Source organism: Prionailurus viverrinus, chromosome B4 (assembly GCF_022837055.1).
Source record: "Prionailurus viverrinus isolate Anna chromosome B4, UM_Priviv_1.0, whole genome shotgun sequence".
In the NCBI taxonomy this organism is placed as follows: domain Eukaryota; kingdom Metazoa; phylum Chordata; class Mammalia; order Carnivora; family Felidae; genus Prionailurus; species Prionailurus viverrinus.
Window position 1 is genome coordinate 33,506,244 of NC_062567.1, and position 21,052 is coordinate 33,527,295.

Below are 21,052 nucleotides of genomic sequence, written 5' to 3' on the forward strand. Positions count from 1 at the left end.
CTTCACTTATTTATAACTTCTTGCTTGAACAATGAAAAGCTCGCCCTCATTATATTTACTTGAATTCTAGTACACATATCAAGTGCTCTCAGAATGGCTAGCCTATCCTTTGTGAGAAACACATTTATTACTAGATTACAACATTTATGTATAGTTCTTTGTCTTTAGCTTTCTAGCATTCAGCCAAGACAATGTCTTCCAAAACTATTTAGGTTAGTTCCTTTCTTCCCCAGCCCTTTGAGGGTGTTTGTATTATACATTTATAAAACAAGTTTACCTGTTAGTGTTTGTATTCTCTTTGGCTTTTCCCCCCACCCCACCCCACCCCACATCTTGATTGGTTTTGTTTACCTAGTTTTTAGCATATGTGAAATAGTACTATGGTTCGAAGAGTCAAAGTCTTTATTACATAACAGAAGGTTCTCCTCAAACCTACCACCCCAATCCCATTTCCCCTTTCTTTCCACTCTTCTCATCACTCCCATAGATAACTGGTCTCTTTAGTTTCTAGTTTATCCTTCCTGTTTTCTTTTGAAAAAGAAAAAAAAAAGATGAGATATAAGTGTATTTTCTTATACCAAGAGTAGCATACTATAGATAGTCTTTGTGCTTCCCCCCTCCCCCCAACTTAACAGGATGTCCATATCAGGTCATTAGAGATCTTCCTCACTTTTTTTTAAAGCTGCCAAGTCTCCAGTTTGTGGATGTACCATAGAAGACTCAAGTACTCTCCTACCTACAGGCAATTAGGTTGTTTCTAATATTTCACAATTACCCACAATACTGTAAAGAACCGTTTATATAAGTATTTTTATATTGCCTGAGCTGTATCTTCAGATACAACAAGATGATGGATAGCTGAGTCAGTAAGTTAACTGCATATGTATATATGGTAATTATAACCTACATTATAAAATCATGTTTTGAACTTTAATAATTTTTAAGAGTAAAAGGGGGCTTCTACAACCAAAAAATCTCAGACAAGTTAATATACATTAACACAAAAGTACAAACAGAATACAATGGAATGTCAATGTCCTACATTAAGAAAGGGCACTCGTATCTAAGGCCATAATAAACAATGCCAAGGTTTACAGTCTGCAGGATTCCTAGGTTCTCTCCACTTTCAGGTATCATTTTCATTTCATATGTAAGGAATTTGTTTAATATTTTTAGAACATTTTTAATGTGTTGAACCAAAAACAAGGAGTAAAGTAACAACTTATTTCCAAACTCACGTTCTGCCAAAAAGGAATACTTTTAGTTCCATCTGAATATTCAAAAAATGGAAAATTGAAAGAAATGAAGTTATCTTTTCAAAACACTTTTAAGATAAAACATGGGATTTTGAATTAAAAAAAAACAGTACAGCAAGGACATCAAATGTGCAAATGCTACACTCAACTATCATGAATAAACCTCATATGTGATACTGAACAAAAGTCACAGAATAAATATGATGACTCATTTACATAAAATAAAAATATGCAAAACTAACCTATACTTATTTAATATATACACAGGTTGCAAAGAAAAGCAAAGAACAATAAAAGCCAAAATAATAATTTCCTCTAGAGGAAGGGAGGAAAAAATGATCAGGAAGGAATATACATATGATTTCTGGGATGCCAGTAATCTTCTAATTTCTTGAGATGATCACTTTACATGTATTATTTACATTGTGTGTATATGTGTATTTTATGTACTTCTTCTAACGTATTTAGTCTTGCAGAATAATGAAAGACAAATTTAAAAAGTAGTATCACTGCTTTGTGGCAAACTGTAACTTCTACTAGGAAGAGTGAAGACACCAATGAACTACCATAACTGGCAGTCACTGAATAACAAAAAGTGAAAATTAACTTTCTTGTCTTAAGCCAGGTTTTAATCTTCACAAACAAAAGAAAACATACTATGTATTTACTAATATCATCAGTAGAATTAAACTTTGGAAGGCAAGGTGGCACCTGATTAAAGATTATTCATTATTCATTAAATCTGAAAAAATTAAATATACCATATTTTTAACATGATAAAGAATATACTTTAATCCTAGAATTATTATGCCTATAGTGGAAATACTAAAATAATTCCTTCCCTCTACATTTCCTATTTCACAAAAACATCAACAGATGAACCCAAATATATATTCAGAAATTTAAAACACACAAAAAAATTCAGGTATTAGAACTATTTTTAATACAAGTCCAAAATCAATTGCTTTTCTACTATTATACTTTCATGAATTCTGATTAGCCATTTCTCCAAGATCACTAGCTTTTTTCAGTGGAGATTCATATTTAGAGATCACAATCTGGGTGCTAGGGATGTTGACTACCACTGGTTGTCATTTACAACAACATGGTTAAGAAGTGAGTGGCAGAGCTAGTTAGTACAAGAGCTGAGATCACATGGAAAATATCCTAGTTGTAACCCTATACTCTTTTCACTATATTTAAATGAACTACATCCATGTGTATCTTGCATATGGCCATGAGCTATCATTTGTCATTATTTTTATATCCATCACTTACTGAGACACCTTGGAAAAGTCATTCATCCACTCTAAACTAGTTTTCTAGGTAATATATAAAATAAATAATCTGATTTCCTTATTTCTCAAATCATACAAAGAGTAAATAGGAGATTACATGTGAAGGCTCTTTTGATAATAACATAAAAACTGACAAAAGATTAAAAGGGCATCTTTCGGTTTATGCAGACAGACTGGTAACAGAAAACATTAAAGGGGTGGAGGACAGAAGACAAATGAAAAAATTAAGGAGGTAACATAAATAAGGGCCTGTCTTATAAATTAAATATTTTCAGCAATTAAAAACATTGTGATACTAGTTCAACAAAGGAGGCTGAATGAAATCCTAGAAATAGCCTAATTGTTCAATGAAATGAGCAATGAAATAATATCCTATCAATGATCTAGTTAAATTGTTAGCAATGAAGAAAAATAAGACCCTCACCACACAAAATATCCTAAAATAATTTAAATTAAGAAGGTAAAAAATGGAAGTCCAGAGCAACTTAAAAATATTTATAGGCAAATATTTATATGTTCTCAAAACAGGGATAAACAAACCAAAAAAATCCTTGGGGAAAAGGCCAACACGGAAGAGAGATAGCATTTGATTTATATTAACAAATGAATATTTAAGACATGAATAAATACTTAGCCTCACTGGTAATCAAATAAATGTAAATTAAAACAAAAATTAAATATTTTCCGGGGCGCCTGGGTGGCTCAGTCGGTTAAGCGTCTGACTTCGGCTCAGGTCATGATCTCATGGTTCATGGGTTCGAGTCCCGCATGGGGCTCTGTGCTGACAGCTGGGAGCCTGGAGCCTGCTTCGGATTCTGTGTTTCCCTCTCTCTCTGCCCCTCCCCGACTCGCATGCTGTTTCCCTCTGTCTCAAAAATAAATAAACATTCAAAAAAAATTGTTTTTAAATTAAATATTCTCCATCCATCAGACTGGCACTTTAAAAAAAGGGAGGGGGGGCACCTACATGGCTCAGTCAGTTAAGCGTCCAACTTCGGCTCAGGTCATGATCTTGCCATTCCTGAGTTCGAGCCTCATGCCAGACTCTGTGCTGACAGCTCAGAGCCTGGAGCCTGTTTCAGATTCTGTGTCTCCCTCTCTCTCTGCCCCTCCTCTGCTCGCACTCTGTCTCTCTCTCTCTCTTAAAAATAAATAAACATTAAACAAACAAAAAAAAACTTTTTAAAAAGGAGGAAGAAAATTGATAATATCAACTACTGTTGGCAACAGTGAGGGAAAACCGGTACCCTGCTTCTATCCAAAGGTGCTGCATTTGAAAAGATGTGTATTGTTTCTATAAGGACCATGCACTGTATAATAAAATTTATATAAAACAGGAATGAAAAAAGAAATTAAAAAGTCAGATTTTTGTGTCTGAAATGGATCTGTTGTGAAGTCTAAAAATGTCCCACAAATCTCTTCAGTAAAGATTGCATGATAATGCAATTGTGGCATAAATACTCTCTCAAACCAAATTAAAAGTTTCAACGAGAGAAAAACAAAGTGGCGGCAGCTTAGCAGAATTAGCAGATATGCTTCTCTAAAATTTAAACTTCATTCTGACAGGTTACAGATCCAGAAAGTCTCAGGTAAAATCATGGCTGAGCCACTTACAGAGCTGTGTGCATTCAGGTAAATAATTCAATTTCTCGGAGTCACTTTCTTACCTGTAAAACGTGCACAAAACCACCTGCCCCACAAGATCAATGTCAAGGTTAGAAATAATGAATGACCAAAGGCCTGAGTTCAAGTAATGGGCACATAACAGGAACTTACCATATCATCACTAGTACTGTTATGGAGTTTAGTTACACCTAATTTTTGAAAAATTATCACTCCACTGAAGTGAAAAAGTATAGTTTATACATCCTGTATGACTGTGAAATATGCTCTCTAAAGTGAATATTTAAAAAGGAGGGAAAGAAAGAGAGAAAGGAAAAAGCAGAGAGAATAAAGGTAAAAGAAGAATAAAAAAACAGAATGAAGTTAAACAGACGTTAACCAAGATTAGCAATGTACTCTAATGAAGGAAAATGGCAAATAGTAATACTGACCACCCTGAAGCTTAAGAGAACCTACTCATTAAACTGACGTTGAACTTACCAATTAAATGCGATCAACTTGAAGATGAACTTTCTCCTATGCTGAGGTGTCCTCACAAAGCTGTGGAATAAAACTTGCCTTTTCTATTTAAAGCCATTCCTTTATTGCTAAACAGTTGGTCTCAGAGGAAGGCAGCAAGCAGGGTTAGAAAGAGAAAAAAGAGGAGGATAAAGATGAAGAGAAAAACAACATGCAATCATGGATCAATCTCTTCACCCGATCCTTTCAGATTCTCCTCAGGTTCTAACCTGTAGTTGTTGGGAGCTATCATTGAGGTTATCCTCCCTCCGTCGAGCCTCTTCAAGCATCTGCGCACTCTTCTTCTTTTCCACCTGTTCCTTGTGCTTCAGATTTGCTACCTTCTTATTCTGGTCTTTCACTTGCCTATTGATAAGGGAGGAGAAAAATCAAGCTTTTCATATATCTGCATAAAAAAGAATATTTTTATTTAGAAATATATAGCACTTATGCCAAAAACTGGCTGAAAACCAACAAAGAATTTCTGCTGCAAAATTTTTCTAACAATTCAAAATTCTTTCCTACCAATGGAAACAAATTGGTAACAATGGTGTTTCAGAAACATGTGTTCAAGCACGTACTTTATGAAGCACAAAATTATAAAACAAAAGAAAGACATAGGATAGTCTGAAATAGCAGAAGAAAAGAAACCAATTCAGAGATTTATGTTGGAAATAGGGAAAGGCTACTGACATCAATGTTATGAAATATTTTCTCTTTTTTATTTGCATATCTATTACTGGTTTTTGACTTGCAATTAACATTAGGTTTCTACATAACATCTTATGCATATATCAGCCTATATTAAGTTGATGGTCACTTAAGCTTGAACCCGTTCTTTACTGATAGAGAATTTAAAACAATGGACAAAAAGATATGCACTGGACTTGAGAAAAGAGAGTAAGACCTCAGTGAGACCCTTAACAGAGAGATAGGAAACATAAAAAACCAATCAGAGATGAACTCTGTAAATGAAATTAAAAATACACTATATGAAATAGACTGGAGGAAGCAGAACACCGGATCAGTAACCTGGAGGACAGAGTAATGGAAAACAATCAAGCTGAACAGGAGAGAGGAAAAAAATAATAGTAACAAATGCAAAGAGACTTAGGGAACTCATTGACACCATCAAGTGTAGTAACATTGGAAATATAGGAATCTCAGAAAGCAGTGAGAGAGAAAAGAGGGTAGAAAATTTATTTGGAGAAATAATAGCTGAAAGCTTCCCTATATGAGGAAGGAAATGGAAATCCAGATCCAGGAAGCCCACAGAAGTCCACAACAAAATCAACCCAAGGAGGTCCACACAAAGATACACAGTAATTAAAATGGTGAGGAGTGACAGAGAATTTTAAAAGCAGCCAGAGAGAAGAAAACAATCATATACAAGGGGACCCATTAGGCTATCAGCTGATTTTTCAGCAGAAACTTTGCAGGCTGGAAGGGAGTGGCATGATATATTCAAAGTGCTAAAGGAAAAAAACCTGCAGCCAAGAATACTCTACCCAGAAAGGATGGCTCCCCAGAGCTGATTAATACAACAAACAGCTGCTGGGTGCCCCTTGTGCGTTTTCCTGTGTGCTATCTCACCTCACTTCACCATACACCTGTGAAGTGGGCACTATGTTATTTCACTTCACCATACACCTGTGAAGTGGGCGCCTGGGTGGCTCAGTCAGGGGTCCAACTCTTGACCTCAGCTCAGGAGATGATTTCACAGTTCGTGAAATCAAACCCCACATTGGGCTCTGCACTAACAACACAGAGCCTGCTTGAGATTCGCACTCTCCCTCTGTCTCTCTGCCCCTTCCCCACTCATATGCGTGCACACTCTCTCTCCCTCAAAATAAATAAAAACACTTAAAAAGTAGTAAAAATAGAAAATTTATTCAAAATCAAACAGTAAGTTAGTCACATAGATGGTAAAATAAAAGGTCTGATGGAAGTGCACACTAATAGGCTATGCTAAGGTCACATTTCAGGTCTGTACTTTCTGCCATCTTGAATATCCACAGAAATATTTAGCCACAGAGAATAAAAACAGATACCAGTAAAAGAAATAAAAATGCAAATCATGTTTATATTTGATTCTCCTCACTATATAATTTTCTATGCTAATGTTTTGATTTTTTTTAATTTTTTTTTTTCAACGTTTATTTATTTTTTGGGACAGAGAGAGACAGAGCATGAACAGGGGAGGGGCAGAGAGAGAGGGAGACACAGAATCGGAAACAGGCTCCAGGCTCTGAGCCATCAGCCCAGAGCCTGACGCGGGGCTCGAACTCACGGACCGCGAGATCGTGACCTGGCTGAAGTCGGACGCTTAACCGACTGCGCCACCCAGGCGTCCCTGTTTTGATTTTTTTTAATCTGATATCAATTATATCCTAATGGAAAAAAACAGATTGGGACCTTTGCATTAGAAAAGACCAAAAAATGAAGCAAGATTTTTTTCATGAATCAAATTGCTCTTTCTCAAAATTAAACTTCTCATAACGTTAGTTTACTGATACAAATATTTGCTGTTTTTAGAGTGAAAAAAATTTTAGATGGTATATAAATTCTTTTCACCCTGCATCTGTGGATTATTCCAGATGGTGCTAGCAACCACTAAAGCCATAGCAGTAACCTGGTTATTTGGAGCATTATGACACATGGAGGAAGAAACCTAATTAAAATCACCTGTGTATTTTTTGGTTAGCAGGCGAACCTTAAAGACTCAACTGTTGATCCAATCAAAACCCTTTTCATTCTTCAGTACTTTTTATCGTTATTATTATCTGAGAATGAGTGGTTTATTTTCATCCTGACTTTACCCGCAAGCCATAGAACTAGGTCAGGGTGTTTTTAGTGGTGTTTCAGAAAAGAGAATAAAAAATCCCACTGCCCCTATCCTATCCCAATAATCATTCCAATCCAACTTGTAGTATGCATTTAAAAACCAAAACTGTTTGTGGGTGCCTGGGTGGCTCAGTCAGTTAAGCGACTGACTTTGGCTCAGATCATGATCTCTCAGTTCATGAGTTTGAACCCACCCACCCCCCCCCCCCCCCCCCCCCCCCCCCCCCCCCCCCCCCGCCGGCAGGCTCTGTGCTGACAGCTCAGAGCCTGGAGCCTGCTTTGGATTCTGTGTCTCCCTCTAACTCTGCCCCTCCCCCCACCCTCACTCTGTCTCTCTCAAAAATAATTTAAAAAAACCTTTTTTTAATGTTTGTGGCACCTGGGTGACTCAGTAGGTTAAGTTCCAACTTCAGTTCTTCAGTTCAGTTCATGAACTCACTGTTTGTGGGTTCAAGCCCCACATCAGGCTCTGTGCTGACAGCTCAGAGCCTGGAGCCTGCTTTGAATTCTGTCTCCCTCTCTCTCTATGCCCCTCCCCAGCTCATGCTCTCTCTCTCTCTCTCTCTTTCAAAAATAAATAAACTTAAAAAAAAAAAAAGATAATTTTAATCTTCAAAATATGGTCATAAGATTTTTTTAATGATTATCTCCATCAACTCCAAAAAGACACGACAAAATACTAAGTAATAAATACAGAATACGAAGCTGAGGGGTGCCTGGGTGGCGCAGTCGGTTAAGCATCCGACTTCAGCCAGGTCACGATCTCGCGGTCCATGAGTTCGAGCCCCGCATCAGGCTCTGGGCTGACGGCTCAGAGCCTGGAGCCTGCTTCTGATTCTGTGTCTCCCTTTCTCTCTGCCCCTCCCCCGTTCATGCTCTGTCTCTCTCTGTCCCAAAAATAAATAAATGTTGAAAAAAAAAAATTAAAAAAAAAAAAAGACAATATTTAAAAAAAAAAAAGAATACGAAGCTGAATACAAAGCATGATCCTAAACATATGTGTGCATACACACATACATAACTGAAAACATTAAAAAGGAAAAACTTAGGATGTTTTTAATGTTTCTTTTAATGGTATTCTGTAGTTTCTAAATTTTTTAAAATAGACAAAATACTTTTAAAAAACATTTTAAAATTATGTTTTTAAAAATGCGGGACACCTGGGTGGCGCAGTCGGTTGAGCGTCCGACTTCAGCCAGGACACAATCTCGTGGTCCGTGAGTTCGAGCCCCACGTCAGGCTCTGGGCTGATGGCTCAGAGCCTGGAGCCTGTTTCCGATTCTGTGTCTCCCTCTCTCTCTGCCCCTCCCCCGTTCATGCTCTCTCTCTGTCCCCAAAAAAATAAACGTTGAAAAAAAAAATTAAAAAAAAAAAAATGAGATGTGGTTTTACCTCAAAATAGGATCTTCATCTATATCAGACTAACAGAAAGTAGTCCAGTATGGCACATTTAAGTTTCCCTTATTTTTTTTGGTCTTTAATTTTCCACTTCCAACTCCATTTTCTTTTCATGTTTTCAATTTCTTTTCTTTAACTTAGTTTTCTGGCTTTAGCTCTACATTTTCATTCTATAGACTAAAGGATAATTAAATAGGAAAATAAAATGATTTTATCTAATAAGTCAGGCAACCAAGAAAAGTATAGAAAATTTTAAGAGTATTAAATCAATATATCTCCCATGGTCTCTCCTACCCCACCTTCTTGTATAATGTTTACGTGCACATGCAACACAAATATATGGAAAGTTCTGAATTCACAAATTAACTAGAGTGGATGAATACAACCAACTTTCTTGTCTAATATCCTTTTCAACACTGTTTCTTGGGCAAAGAACACAAAAAGCAGTATTATCACAACATACGTGATAAGTAAAAGGAAAGATGTAACTTGAGGAATTGCTTGGGAATAAATATTCTGAGACATAACAGAATCTGTGAAACATGAAATTACTTTCTCTTATAAATAGATCAATATGTAATTTGATTTAAATCTGGGTAGACAAAAAAACCCAAATATGTTAGTAAACCCATACCTTAAACAGAAAGAAAAGGATTTAAATGGCTTAGTATAGATTTTTTTTTTTTAACTCTCTTAGACTGCTATTAAGCCTGAATTAATTAACTGGGGTTAAATTCAAAGTGAACTTATATCCTTTAATATCCTTCAAGCAAGAAAAGGAGAAAGGAGATTCAGAAATGAATTAATCCTTTAAAATGTGATTCTCAATTGAGGAGTTCCCAACTATTATAATAATAATGAAATAATGAATGAATGAATGAATGAATGAATAATGAATGAATTTAACTCTCCATTCTCACACAGATATGAATAAATTAATGTGTAAGAAGAGAGAAATGCAAAAATGGAAAAGAAGAGATTTATCTCTACTGGTCTCTATCACAAGAAGTTTTATAAGATGTGATCTACCACCTTGCTATTCAAAGTATGATCCATGAACATACATCATCAGCATCACTTGGGAGCTTGTTAAAAATACAGAATTCTCAGGCTCACACTAGATCTACTAAATCTGCCCCTATTTACTTTTTTACTATTCCCTCAGCCTCTGTCTCTTAAAATCCAAACTCAAACTTAGGTAAACCTCTTAGGTCATAACTACTATTGGCTCTCCTCAGCTCCCATAGTCATTTTAACTAAATATATCTTAGGACATGTTAGTTTGTTCCTCATATTAGTGTAATCCACATGTATATCTCATTATACCTATGAAAATGCCTTCCTAGGGGCACCTGGCTGGCTCAGTCAGCAGAGCACACGACTCTTGATCTTGGGGCTGTAAGTACAGAGATTACTTAAAAATAAAAACATCTAAGGAAGGATGGAAGGATGGAAGGATGGAAGGATGGAAGGAAGGAAGGAAGGAAGGGGAGAAAATGCCTTCCTAGAGGTTATGGTCCATGTCTGATACATTTTCATAACTCACAACTCATAGCATAGTTCCTCCTTGTGTGTAGATACTCATTAAATATTTGTTAAACACACGCATAAAAAGGAAACTACATCCCCTCTATTGACAAATTTGCCCAAAACATGGCTCTGAGGGAAAATACAGTTTAACATTACAGAACAATGTAAGCACTGAAAAATGAACATCTTCCTTATCTTTAAGTAACTAAGAAAGTTTATTAGGAAAGGACTAGTTCTTGTTCTCCTTCAAAACTTACATTCTATTAAGACACCATCATACTTTTTTCAGAAACTACACTCCTAGTGGCTTTTTGCTTTGTCAAAAAGACAGATACATAATGCTAGTGTAGTAGGTCACCCTACCATAAAAATCTCCCAAGCACATTTAAGAAAAAAATAGAATGCTACCATTGTCAGGTTTAAGGAAATACTAAAAATCAAATCTGACTCAGCTATGTGTGTTTTCATTAGAGAAAAGCAGTTTAAGCTAGAAAAAAAAAGGTTAAAAATACATTAATTTCAAGCAAAATATTGTTCAAGTATTACATATTAAACATCTTTATTATGCATAAATGTTTACATATAGAGAGAATATACAGATATTGCATGTGCATGCACACACAGACACTCCCTCTCCTTCAACCTTCCCAGGAACACCCTCCATTGACACTTAACATAAAAACTAAGACGTGAAATTTCATAACACTACCTGAATACCTACACTTGGCTTAAAAAAAGCAATTTCATATTATATCATCCCCAAAAGTATATAAGAAACTAAAAATAATATTTTTTACATATTCTATGTCTAATTACAATGTTTTGGGTTATTTAAGAGCTGCTTTAAATAAGGATTTTTATTTTCATGGCACTGTATCCCTAGCAATCTAATGATAATAAGCCATACCAAAAAAAAAGAAAATATTTCATTATAGAATATAAAATCACTAACAATTTGGAGTTTTATATAAACACTTAAATTCTACCAAAAAATGCTTTAGTTATCAATTCAACAGTTTTTGTTTTTGTCTTTTTAAAATCTGGAACGCTTCTCAAATTTGCCTGGCATCCTTGTGCAGGGGCCATGCTAATCTTCTCTGTATTGTTCTAAGTTTAGTTTATGTGCTGCCAAAGCAAGCACCAATTCAACAGTGCTCTTCAAGCACTTCAAGAGAAGAACATATCTAGTCCCATCTTACATTTAATTTCATTTATTTCCATGTTTGTTCTCACTACCACACTGATCTCCTTGTGGGCAAGGACCTTGGATTATAAATCTCCACAGATCTGAGGCAAGGCCTATCTCATAGCAGTTACTCAAAGTTAACTGAATTCAAGTGTTTTGACAGAAAACTCTTTTTTTAAGGTTGGTTCTCATAATAACTCTCATCTATTACCATTAACTCAATGAATATTTCATGAAAGCTTCTATGTGCTAAGTATTATCTTGGGAATATGGCAGTGAAAAAAAATGACAAAAATCTCAGCCCTCACTGAGTTTACAGTCAATGGGAAGATAGAGAATATAAGTAAAATACACTGTATGTCAAATGGTGATAAATCCAATGGAAAAAATAAAAGAGGAAAAGAGGAGCGTGGGAATGACCAGTGAGACTGCAATTTTAAATGAAGTGCTCGGGAAAAACCACACTGCTAAGGTAATATTTAAGTAAAGATGTAAAGGAAATGAGGAAGTAAGCACAGCTATGCGCATATTGAAGAGAGAGTGCTCCACACAGAGGAAACAGCAAATCATAGATCCGGATAGAAGAATGTGCCTGGCCAGTGTGATCAAAGTAGATGGAGAGACACAGCATACTGGCAGATGAGGTCACACAAGCAATGAAGGGCCAAACCCTCCAGCAAAGGCAAGCAAAAATTTTTTTTAATCTTTTCATTTCTATTTATTTCAGAACAAAAAGTCACAGGATGTGGTTTTCACTGTCCACCTTCCCCCACATCCATAAACTGGTGTTTAATTTTTGATCTACAAAAGAATAATTCATTTTTTTCTTTTCAATTTTTTACTTAAATTCTATTTAGTAACAGAGTGTAATATTGGTTTCAGGAGTAGAATTCAATGATTCATTACTTAGCTGACTTTTTTATGGTAAAGGTCCAGATAGTAAGTATTTACACTTTGTAATCCATATACAATCTGAGTCACACATTCTTCTCTGTTTTTTTAACTATTTTAAATACATGAAAACCATTCTTAGCTTGCAGGCTATATAAAGGGTACAGGAGGCCTGTAGTTTGCTAATCCTTGCTTCAGAGCTTTGTAGGTTACTGAAAAGCCTTTGCTTTAGGAAGCAATTCCTTGGTATCATAAAGTACTAATAAAAATAACCCAATAAAAATTCAAATTTCTATCAAATGAGAAAGCTACATACTTGTCAATAATTTAAAACTAGCATGCATTCTAAACCCAACCGTGAAATTTTCTAAGAAAGCATTAGCCTCCACTTAGCTATTTGGCAAATATTTACTGAATGCCAACAAGGGGTACATAGCTTTTTTTCTTCCTTCAAATTTTTATTTAAGTTCCAATTTGTTAACATATAGTGTAATATTGGTTTTAGGAATAGAACTGAGTGATTCATGACTTACATATAACACAGTCCTTATCACAAGTGCCCTCCTTAATACCCATCATCCATTTAGCCTATCCCCCACCTACCTCCCCTCCATCAACCCTGTTTGTTCTCTATAGTTAAGAGTCTCTCTTTTCTTCCCTTTCTTTTTTCCCCTTCCTCTGTGTTCATCTGTTTTGTTTCTTAAATACCACAAGTGAAATCATATGGCATTTGTCTTTCTCTGATAGACTTATTTTGCTTAGCATAATACACTCTAGATCCATCCACGTTGTTGCGAATAAGGGCTGCTTCTCTTTTAAGGAACAGAATACAACCTCACTGCCCTCAGGAATTTATTGTTGAAAGAGGCAAAACAATTTCAACTAACAAAGAATCTGCATCACACAGCACAGTGGCATGTCCTATGGGAAAAATCAAATGGAGCAAAGTAATAGAGATGCTGAATGTGATAATAGTTTATTTAGCTACAATGGTCAGGGTAGACATCACTGAGGAACTGCGATGAAGGATGTGAAAAGCAAGCCATGTAAAGGCCTAGGGAAAGAGGGAGAAAGAACATAAGTACAAATACTGTGAGGACAGCAAAAGCTTGGCAGATTTCTTTTAAAAGTCGATATGGTGGTGTATTACAAAGGGTAAGTAGTAAGTGGTGAGGTCACAAAAGGAGCAAGAAGTCAGATGATGCAGAGCCTTATAAACCATGGTAAGGAGTTTGGGTTTTATTCTGAATATAGAGGGCAGAGCAAGGTCTTAAGGAGTGACAGCATTTACTGTATGCTTTAAGAGTTCAGTCTAGCTGCCATGGAGAAGAGACTAGTAGAGCAAAATGTAGAAGCAAGGGTACCAGTTAGAAAGCTACTCTGATAGTATGAGTAAGAGATAATACTTCATAGGAGGGCATGGAGAGAAATGGCTGAATTTCAGATATATTTGTGACGTACGATAGGACTTTCTGATAGATTTAATATAGGGAGTGGCAGGAGAGAAAAATCAGGAATTAGTTGACTTATTTCTGAGCAATGAGTGAATGGTGATACCATTTACTGAACTGGGGAATACTGAGGAAGAAATTTTGAAAAGAATGGAAAAAATGAAGAGATCTGCTCTGGGTAAAGTTTGATATCTAATTAAAGACATCATGGAAATAATTAGTATATTACTCTGGAGCTCCTTTGTGTACATGTAGACATGTGTATATACATGATAGACATGTCCCACATACACGATAGATGGGAGCTATAAATACATAAGTAATACTGAAAGCCACAAGGCTTGAAGACATCTTCTGAGAAAGTATATGTAAAAATGACAATAGGGCTGAGAATGGAGCCCTTCAAGCTTTAGGGGAATACGGCAGAGCCAGAAATGACAACAGAGTAGGCATGACAAGTGAAGGACAGAGAAAATAAGTAGAATCTGCCATCAGAAATGCCAAAAGAAAATACCTTTCAAGGAAGGGAGTGTGTATAATGATGCTGAAAGGAAAGGCAAGATGGTGACAGTAACTTTTGGACCTGGCACCTGAAAATATACCACCGTAAACTCTGGCAAAAGCAGTTTCAGGGAAGTGATAAAAATAGATTAAAAAATAGATAAAAGAGAAGTCTGACTTGGTAAACTTGAAGAAAGATGAAGAAATGCAGACAGCAATTATACACAGTCAATTTTTTAAACAAGATTTGTTAAGAAGGAACAGAGAAAAATGGTGTGCCAGCTAGAAAGACTATCATGTCAAGGAAAGGACTTTCAAAGATGGAGGGTGGAAATGTTAAATCATGCTTATGATAATAAACTAGGAAAAAGTAAAGTTTTAAAAATAAAGCAGAGAGAAGGATAATTGAGAAAGCACCATCCTTGAACTGGGTAACTAGGATAGGATTATGAGAAAAAGTGGCAGAGTTGAACTTAGAACAGTGAACCACTATAAAGAAAACACACAAAACACACCTGTACAGATGCATGTAAGCCAGGAGATCTAAGGGTGGGAAGATGCAGTAGGTAGCATCTGATTCCTATTTTCTCAATGTAATATGAAGTGAAGTCAGCAGCTATGAGGTGAAGGCAGGGATTTTGTGGATTTGACAAAAGAAGAGCGAGCAGGATATAATCATCTCTGAAAATGTAAAATCAAATTTAACAGGCATTTGTATTAGAACTGCCTGTATAATTGGGAGCACATTTGAAATATGTGGCCATAAATCTGCAGTGAGACCTGTCAGGACAGTTGTGTGACTTTTTTTCCCAAGAAATATGCAGTATCTCAGTGCAGAGGCTGTAGAGTATAGAAGTGGTGGTCAGAGCTGCACTGTACTTTGCAGCATACTAAGCCAAGGTGTAGAATTCCAAAAGAAAACAATCAACTCCACATACTTAAAGTCACAGGAGAGAAAAGAGGGAAGCTTTATGCTGGCCAGAACAGGTATACAATCCCCCAAAAGCAAGAAAAGACACTGCTTAAGAATGGAACCAAAACAGAGGAGAAAAGAAAAACAGAGAACCCATTCTCACATTTCTTAGTATAATTTGTGGAATTGTTTTACTACAGTGGTTGATGCCTGTTCCCCAAACTGTATAAAGATAAGAATCCATGACTGTCGGTATATTTAAAATCAATTTATAAAGTCTAAAAAAAAGCAGACCAAGGATATGTCACAGTGCTATGACTGAAGTGTGCCAAGAAATCTGAATATGTGCTAGAGAAACAGAGAAACAAAAAAAATTCCTGTCTTAAAAAACTGACTTGACTTTTTGGATCTGTGACAGAATAAATACACTGTCAATTGTTTTTATTCTTTAAAGAAAGCTGCTCTGTGTTGCTCACTCTGGATTTCTCCTTGATTTATTGATAATGACAGAGGAAAGCACAAGCATTTTTATGGAGAGCATCCATTTATTTTATGCATTATCTTAATGTCTATCATCTAAAACAGGACATACAACTTTATACACTTTTGAGCAAAATTTTGGTACTAAGAGATATATACATATCCTCATGTCTCTCTTCTATTTTTTTCTCCCTTTTCAATTTTATTCTTCCCCAATACTCCTACTTTATTTAGTTTTCTTCTCCCTTTCATATATTTTCTGTTTATATGCCTCAGGCCTTACAGAATCATCCAGAGATTCAACCATTCTTGGTGGAAGTCAGACCTAGGAGAATGCTGACCCCATGACCTAGGAAAAGTAACATTCTAGCATGAACAGAACAATGAAACAGACAATATAGCTTTTTATTTCCTGCTATCTTGTTTCCCTCTTTATGTCTGAAAAGTGCTTTGTAGATACTAATGAATGCAATTACTTTCAGTACCCCAAGCCTCTGTCAGTAATGAGCACTGTGAATGCTACAGTTTAATCACACCACAAAACAGTATACTAAGCTATGTGTGCAGAAAGAGTATGCTGTTTGTACTTTTTCACCTGGTGGTTTCACAGGGAGCAGTTTAAAAACTAATTTAACTTGGACATTTCTCTATAACATGCACATGGAGAGGTAATAGCTGGAGGCTACCTTGGGAAACAAAGCATTAATAAAAAGCAGATAATAAATTAGAAAGTATATAATGGTAACAGTTTTTCTCAGGTGCATATAAATGCGAGTAATCAGCAAACTCCATAAGTGGTTTTCTTCATAAATTTTGGGTAAAATACAATGAAAATCATTAAATCAACTGGGGAGAAGATTATTAATCACTAAAGCATTCCAATGAAATGAGAAAAAAGAATAAAGTTTAGTTTCTGATTTCATTAATAAAGCATTGGCCTAGGGGTGCCTGGGGGCACTCTTGGTTTCAGCTCAGGTCACGATCTCACAACTCATGAGTTTGAGCCTGCATATGGCTCTGTGCTGACAGTGCAGTACCCTCTTGGGATTTTCTGTCTTCCTCTCTCTCTTCCCCTCCCCAACTTTCTCTCTGTCTCAAAAATAAACCTAAAAAAAAATAATAAATATAGTACTGGCCTAATGGAAGAAAGGGAGGCAAAAAAAAAAAAAAAAATCAAAACTGTAATCTATGAATCTGAAATTTTACATTGTATTTTCATCACAAAAATATTTAAACTACACTTCCAAGGGGTCTTTAACCAATAAGGATATGACTACACACAAACATAATTTATAAAAACTCAGCATGCCGTAAGTGAATTATAAAAGTTTAGTTTACATTTGCCTGCTTTTTGTTTTTGTTAGAGACATACTGACCTCATAATAAAACTCAAGCTTCCTTAATTAGCACCAAAGGCCCTCAAGAATCTTTATTTCTATCACTCCCTCCTGCCGCAGGTTTTTTGTTTTGGGGTGTTTTTCTTTTGCTTTGGTCTCTTCAGTTGTCCTAATGTCTTTACACTATCTCTGCCTAGCATACAAGTACTCATCCTTCAAAATGATATTAAAATGGCAGCATACTGGCAAAGCATTCCAGCACCCCCTGAGCAGAAGTGCTTCATCCGCATGACTAAAGGGTCTGTACCTGAACTATAGTATGGTACCTTGTGTAAAGGATGTAAAGTGTAAAGGAAAGTGTAAGGAGTGTAAAGGAAAAGATTTTCTAGATTCTCTGAATCTAGAAAGTGTAAAGGAAAAGATTTTCTAGGTTCTCTGTTCACAAATTATAATATTTGAAATATACAAATATTCTAGAGCTACAAATTAAAGAAAGACTAAAATATACAGTGAAATTCAAATTGCCAATATTGATTTAATATACAGGTAAATCACTGATCACAGTGCACTTAAGGTATTTACTACTATGGTCCAAGTACTTTTGAAACATAAGAAAATTAAACTGTCCCAAAACTTTTCTTTGTCAAATTGGTAAAAACAAGTTTGCTTCCCACAGCACATCATAATATCATCTGAACTTTGCTTGAAATTAAAAGACCATTATTAAGCCTACCACCTCCTTTTTTCATTGGCCCATCGCAATTACAGCAGTTAATCCTTGATAACAATATCATAACCACAAAGCAAATGCTTATGGATAAATATGCCATTTAGTTACAGGATTTCACCCAGATGATCCAAAATATGTACATAAATTGTGTTTTACATTGTCACTGAAATGAAAATACAAAATAATAACCCATCAGCATGATAAACTCGTAAATCTCAAAACATATTCAAAGTCCCCAGGGATGTGAGAGCCCCTGATAGGAATACTGTAATGAAGAGGTTAAAAACAAAGCTTTTAAGAGTTGGAGAGCTCTGAATTAAGTATCTGATTTACTATTCATCACCTATGTGATCATTAACCTCTTTAAGCTTCATGTTTGGTTTTTGTTGTTTTTTAAACTTTTAACTTGTGATATGGGAATAATGCCCATCTCTCATAGAGTCGTTATGTGGAATAAATAAGATAACGTATGGAAAATGCACAGCATAGGATTTGGCACAGCAAGCAGCAAGAAACATTACTTCCCACACGCATATGCATGCATACAAACACATATCTACCTTATTATTTTTTTTAGAAAAACTGTCCTTTAATACAAAACAAGATAGATAAAGCATTCCTTCTCTATTGTATTTTATCACATAAATTTAAATACCTAAATTCCCCATCATCAACTTGCACAGAATCACAGAATATGCTTTTTACTCTGCAGGTGGTGGGAAGGGTGTGTGTGAGATTGAATACTCTATGTTTGAATGTAAGTCTAGCATTATGTTAGATAAAATAACTATAATAACCACCTTTGTAAGTTTCTCACCATATACCAACCACCTTAATGTATATCATCACATTATCTCTTTTGTCACACCTTATTCAAAAGACTTTTATAAGGCTTTATTATTTATTTATTTTGAGGGGAGGGAGAAGTGTTTTAGTATAAGTATGTCCCAGTATTTGTATATTAATACTAAAAGAGTATCCATTGCTTATCTGAAATACTAATTTAACTGATATCCCATATATATATTTGCTAAATCTGGCAACCATATACAAATTCAAATTTTAACTAACTGTAAATTTAATCTTTCTTCCTTTCTCTACTGAATTTATCATGTTTAGCTACAGAATGCCAGATAATAGTCTATAATTGCCACCATGAAAAGCTACATTTGCCACTTCTCAATGCATGATAGCACAAAACTCAATACTTTTCAGTAGAACAGTTAGGTAGATCAGTACAGGTATGTGTTCACACATTTTTTTTTTCCTACCAATGAATCATTCAAAATAATAACACTATATTTCAGGAGAAGGTACTTATGCAGGCTGTGGCTACACTGTGCTTGCGTGACCCATTACAAAAACACTAGGCAATATTATTGCTTGAAAGGAAAGAAAATAAGGAAATACACTCTTCAACAATAAGGCTGTTTAAGAAAGCCAACAAGGGGCGCCTGGGTGGCTCAGTCAGTTAAGCCTCTGACTTCGGTTCAGGCCATGATCTCGCAGTTCACAAGTTTGAGCCCCACATCAAATAGCTCTGAGCCTGGAGCCTGCTTTAGATTCTGTGTCTCCCTCTCTCTCTGCCCCTTCTCTGATCACACTCTTTCTCTCTCTCAAAAATAAATTAAAGAAATTTTTTTTTAATTAAAAAAAAAAAGAACGCCAACCAAATGACAAGTAAAAAAGGCAATTAACAACAGATCATTCTCCTAGATTACACTCGTGTCTATAAATCAAACTCCTTGTAAATAGATCCCACAAGGTCAGAAATGCTCTTAGGCCTATAAAGTTCTGAAGACTTTAGCTAAAAAAAAAAAAAAAAAAAAAAAAATGAAGGCTTCAAACTATAGTTCTCTTTTTGTGAATGACATGAGGTTTTAGTGCCTACTGTCAGACAACAATGAAAAAAATTCTAAGATGTGCAATCAGAAAACTGGCTAGTTGACTTAGACTTTGGAAATCAATGTAGAACCCTTTCATCATATTAGATGAAAGAGACTATATAAAAACAGGAATGCATCTGAGCAAGGCATAAAGTATTTAGCTTTTATTACATAACAATAGAGGTACTCTGGTCTAAATGCTGTTGATACAAAATATCCCACAGATTCCAAACATCTGTTTTAAAGATAAATCTGCAACAGGCACTGTCAAATAAAATAGGGGTAATAATAATATTGAGCTCAATTTGTGTAAACTAGGAAGTAAATGAAAGGATATTTATAAGCCTCACCTACTGAATGTCTTGCCTTTAGCCAAAGGTGCTAAATCAAAAGTAACAATGAATTATGAATGAAATCATATATTTTCATCTATTCATGGAATCATTTCTTTGTATTCTTTCTCTGGGGATAATGTCATTGAATAATAACTAAAGACATGTATATATGTTTAAGAACAGAGAATGTGAATCTTCACTCATTATCACACTAAATGAAATCTCTCTGTACTAAATGGAAGCAGGGACAGAGGAAAGGCAGTAAAGGACAAGAAAGAGAAAACAAATAAATCTATACAAACCAAGAAAGCTTAGAGGAGGACACTAAAAAGTAAACACTACAGTTAAGTGTCACTATTAACACAAAACAGGTGGTTAAAACAAACACTTAAGGGTTAAGTATCCTGCCCATGGTCCCATAATGAAGTTATCCAAATATCCAGTCCAATCTCAAGCCATCAATATTCTCTTAATGATCTGTTCAACTGGACTTGGCAAAACCATAATTAAAATGGTGAAATGCTTCTGTATAGAAAAAAGTACTGCACTAAATTCCAACCTGGAACAAAGAAAACCTTTTTTACATACTACAACCAAAATGATCTTTGCCACTGGAAAAACAAAACCTATTTTGTATATCTTGGAAAATAAAATTATTGAGAAATAAGTATAGCTTAATGGCATTTGCTACTAGAGTAACAACTACTAAAATGAACCAGCTAACAACATTATAATTAACATAACCTGTAACTCACAGAATTATGTATACAATAATGACTTTCACACACAAATGCTTCTGGGGCTTTTTGTAGGGCTTTGTTTAGAGATACTTAGATCAAAACCTGTCACACAAAAGACAAAAGCGATAAAACTTTCCTGTAAAAATATGTCCACC

General features: G+C 35.4%; 1 protein-coding gene and 1 non-coding gene across 7 annotated transcripts in view; both read right to left on the reverse strand.

The window, feature by feature from the left end:
• The window catches only part of ERC1 (ELKS/RAB6-interacting/CAST family member 1), a 532,268-nt gene that overhangs the window by 296,913 nt on the left and 214,303 nt on the right, over positions 1-21,052 (reverse strand). For all 6 annotated transcript variants that reach the window (XM_047866436.1, XM_047866437.1, XM_047866435.1 and 3 more), the window contains one exon: positions 4,906-5,041. In XM_047866436.1, coding sequence (XP_047722392.1) covers positions 4,906-5,041 — 136 coding nt within the window. The remainder of the gene's footprint in view (positions 1-4,905; positions 5,042-21,052) is intronic.
• On the reverse strand, positions 11,482-11,588 carry LOC125171372 (U6 spliceosomal RNA). Its single transcript, XR_007154291.1, has one exon. It is a non-coding gene; the product is annotated as a U6 spliceosomal RNA (small nuclear RNA).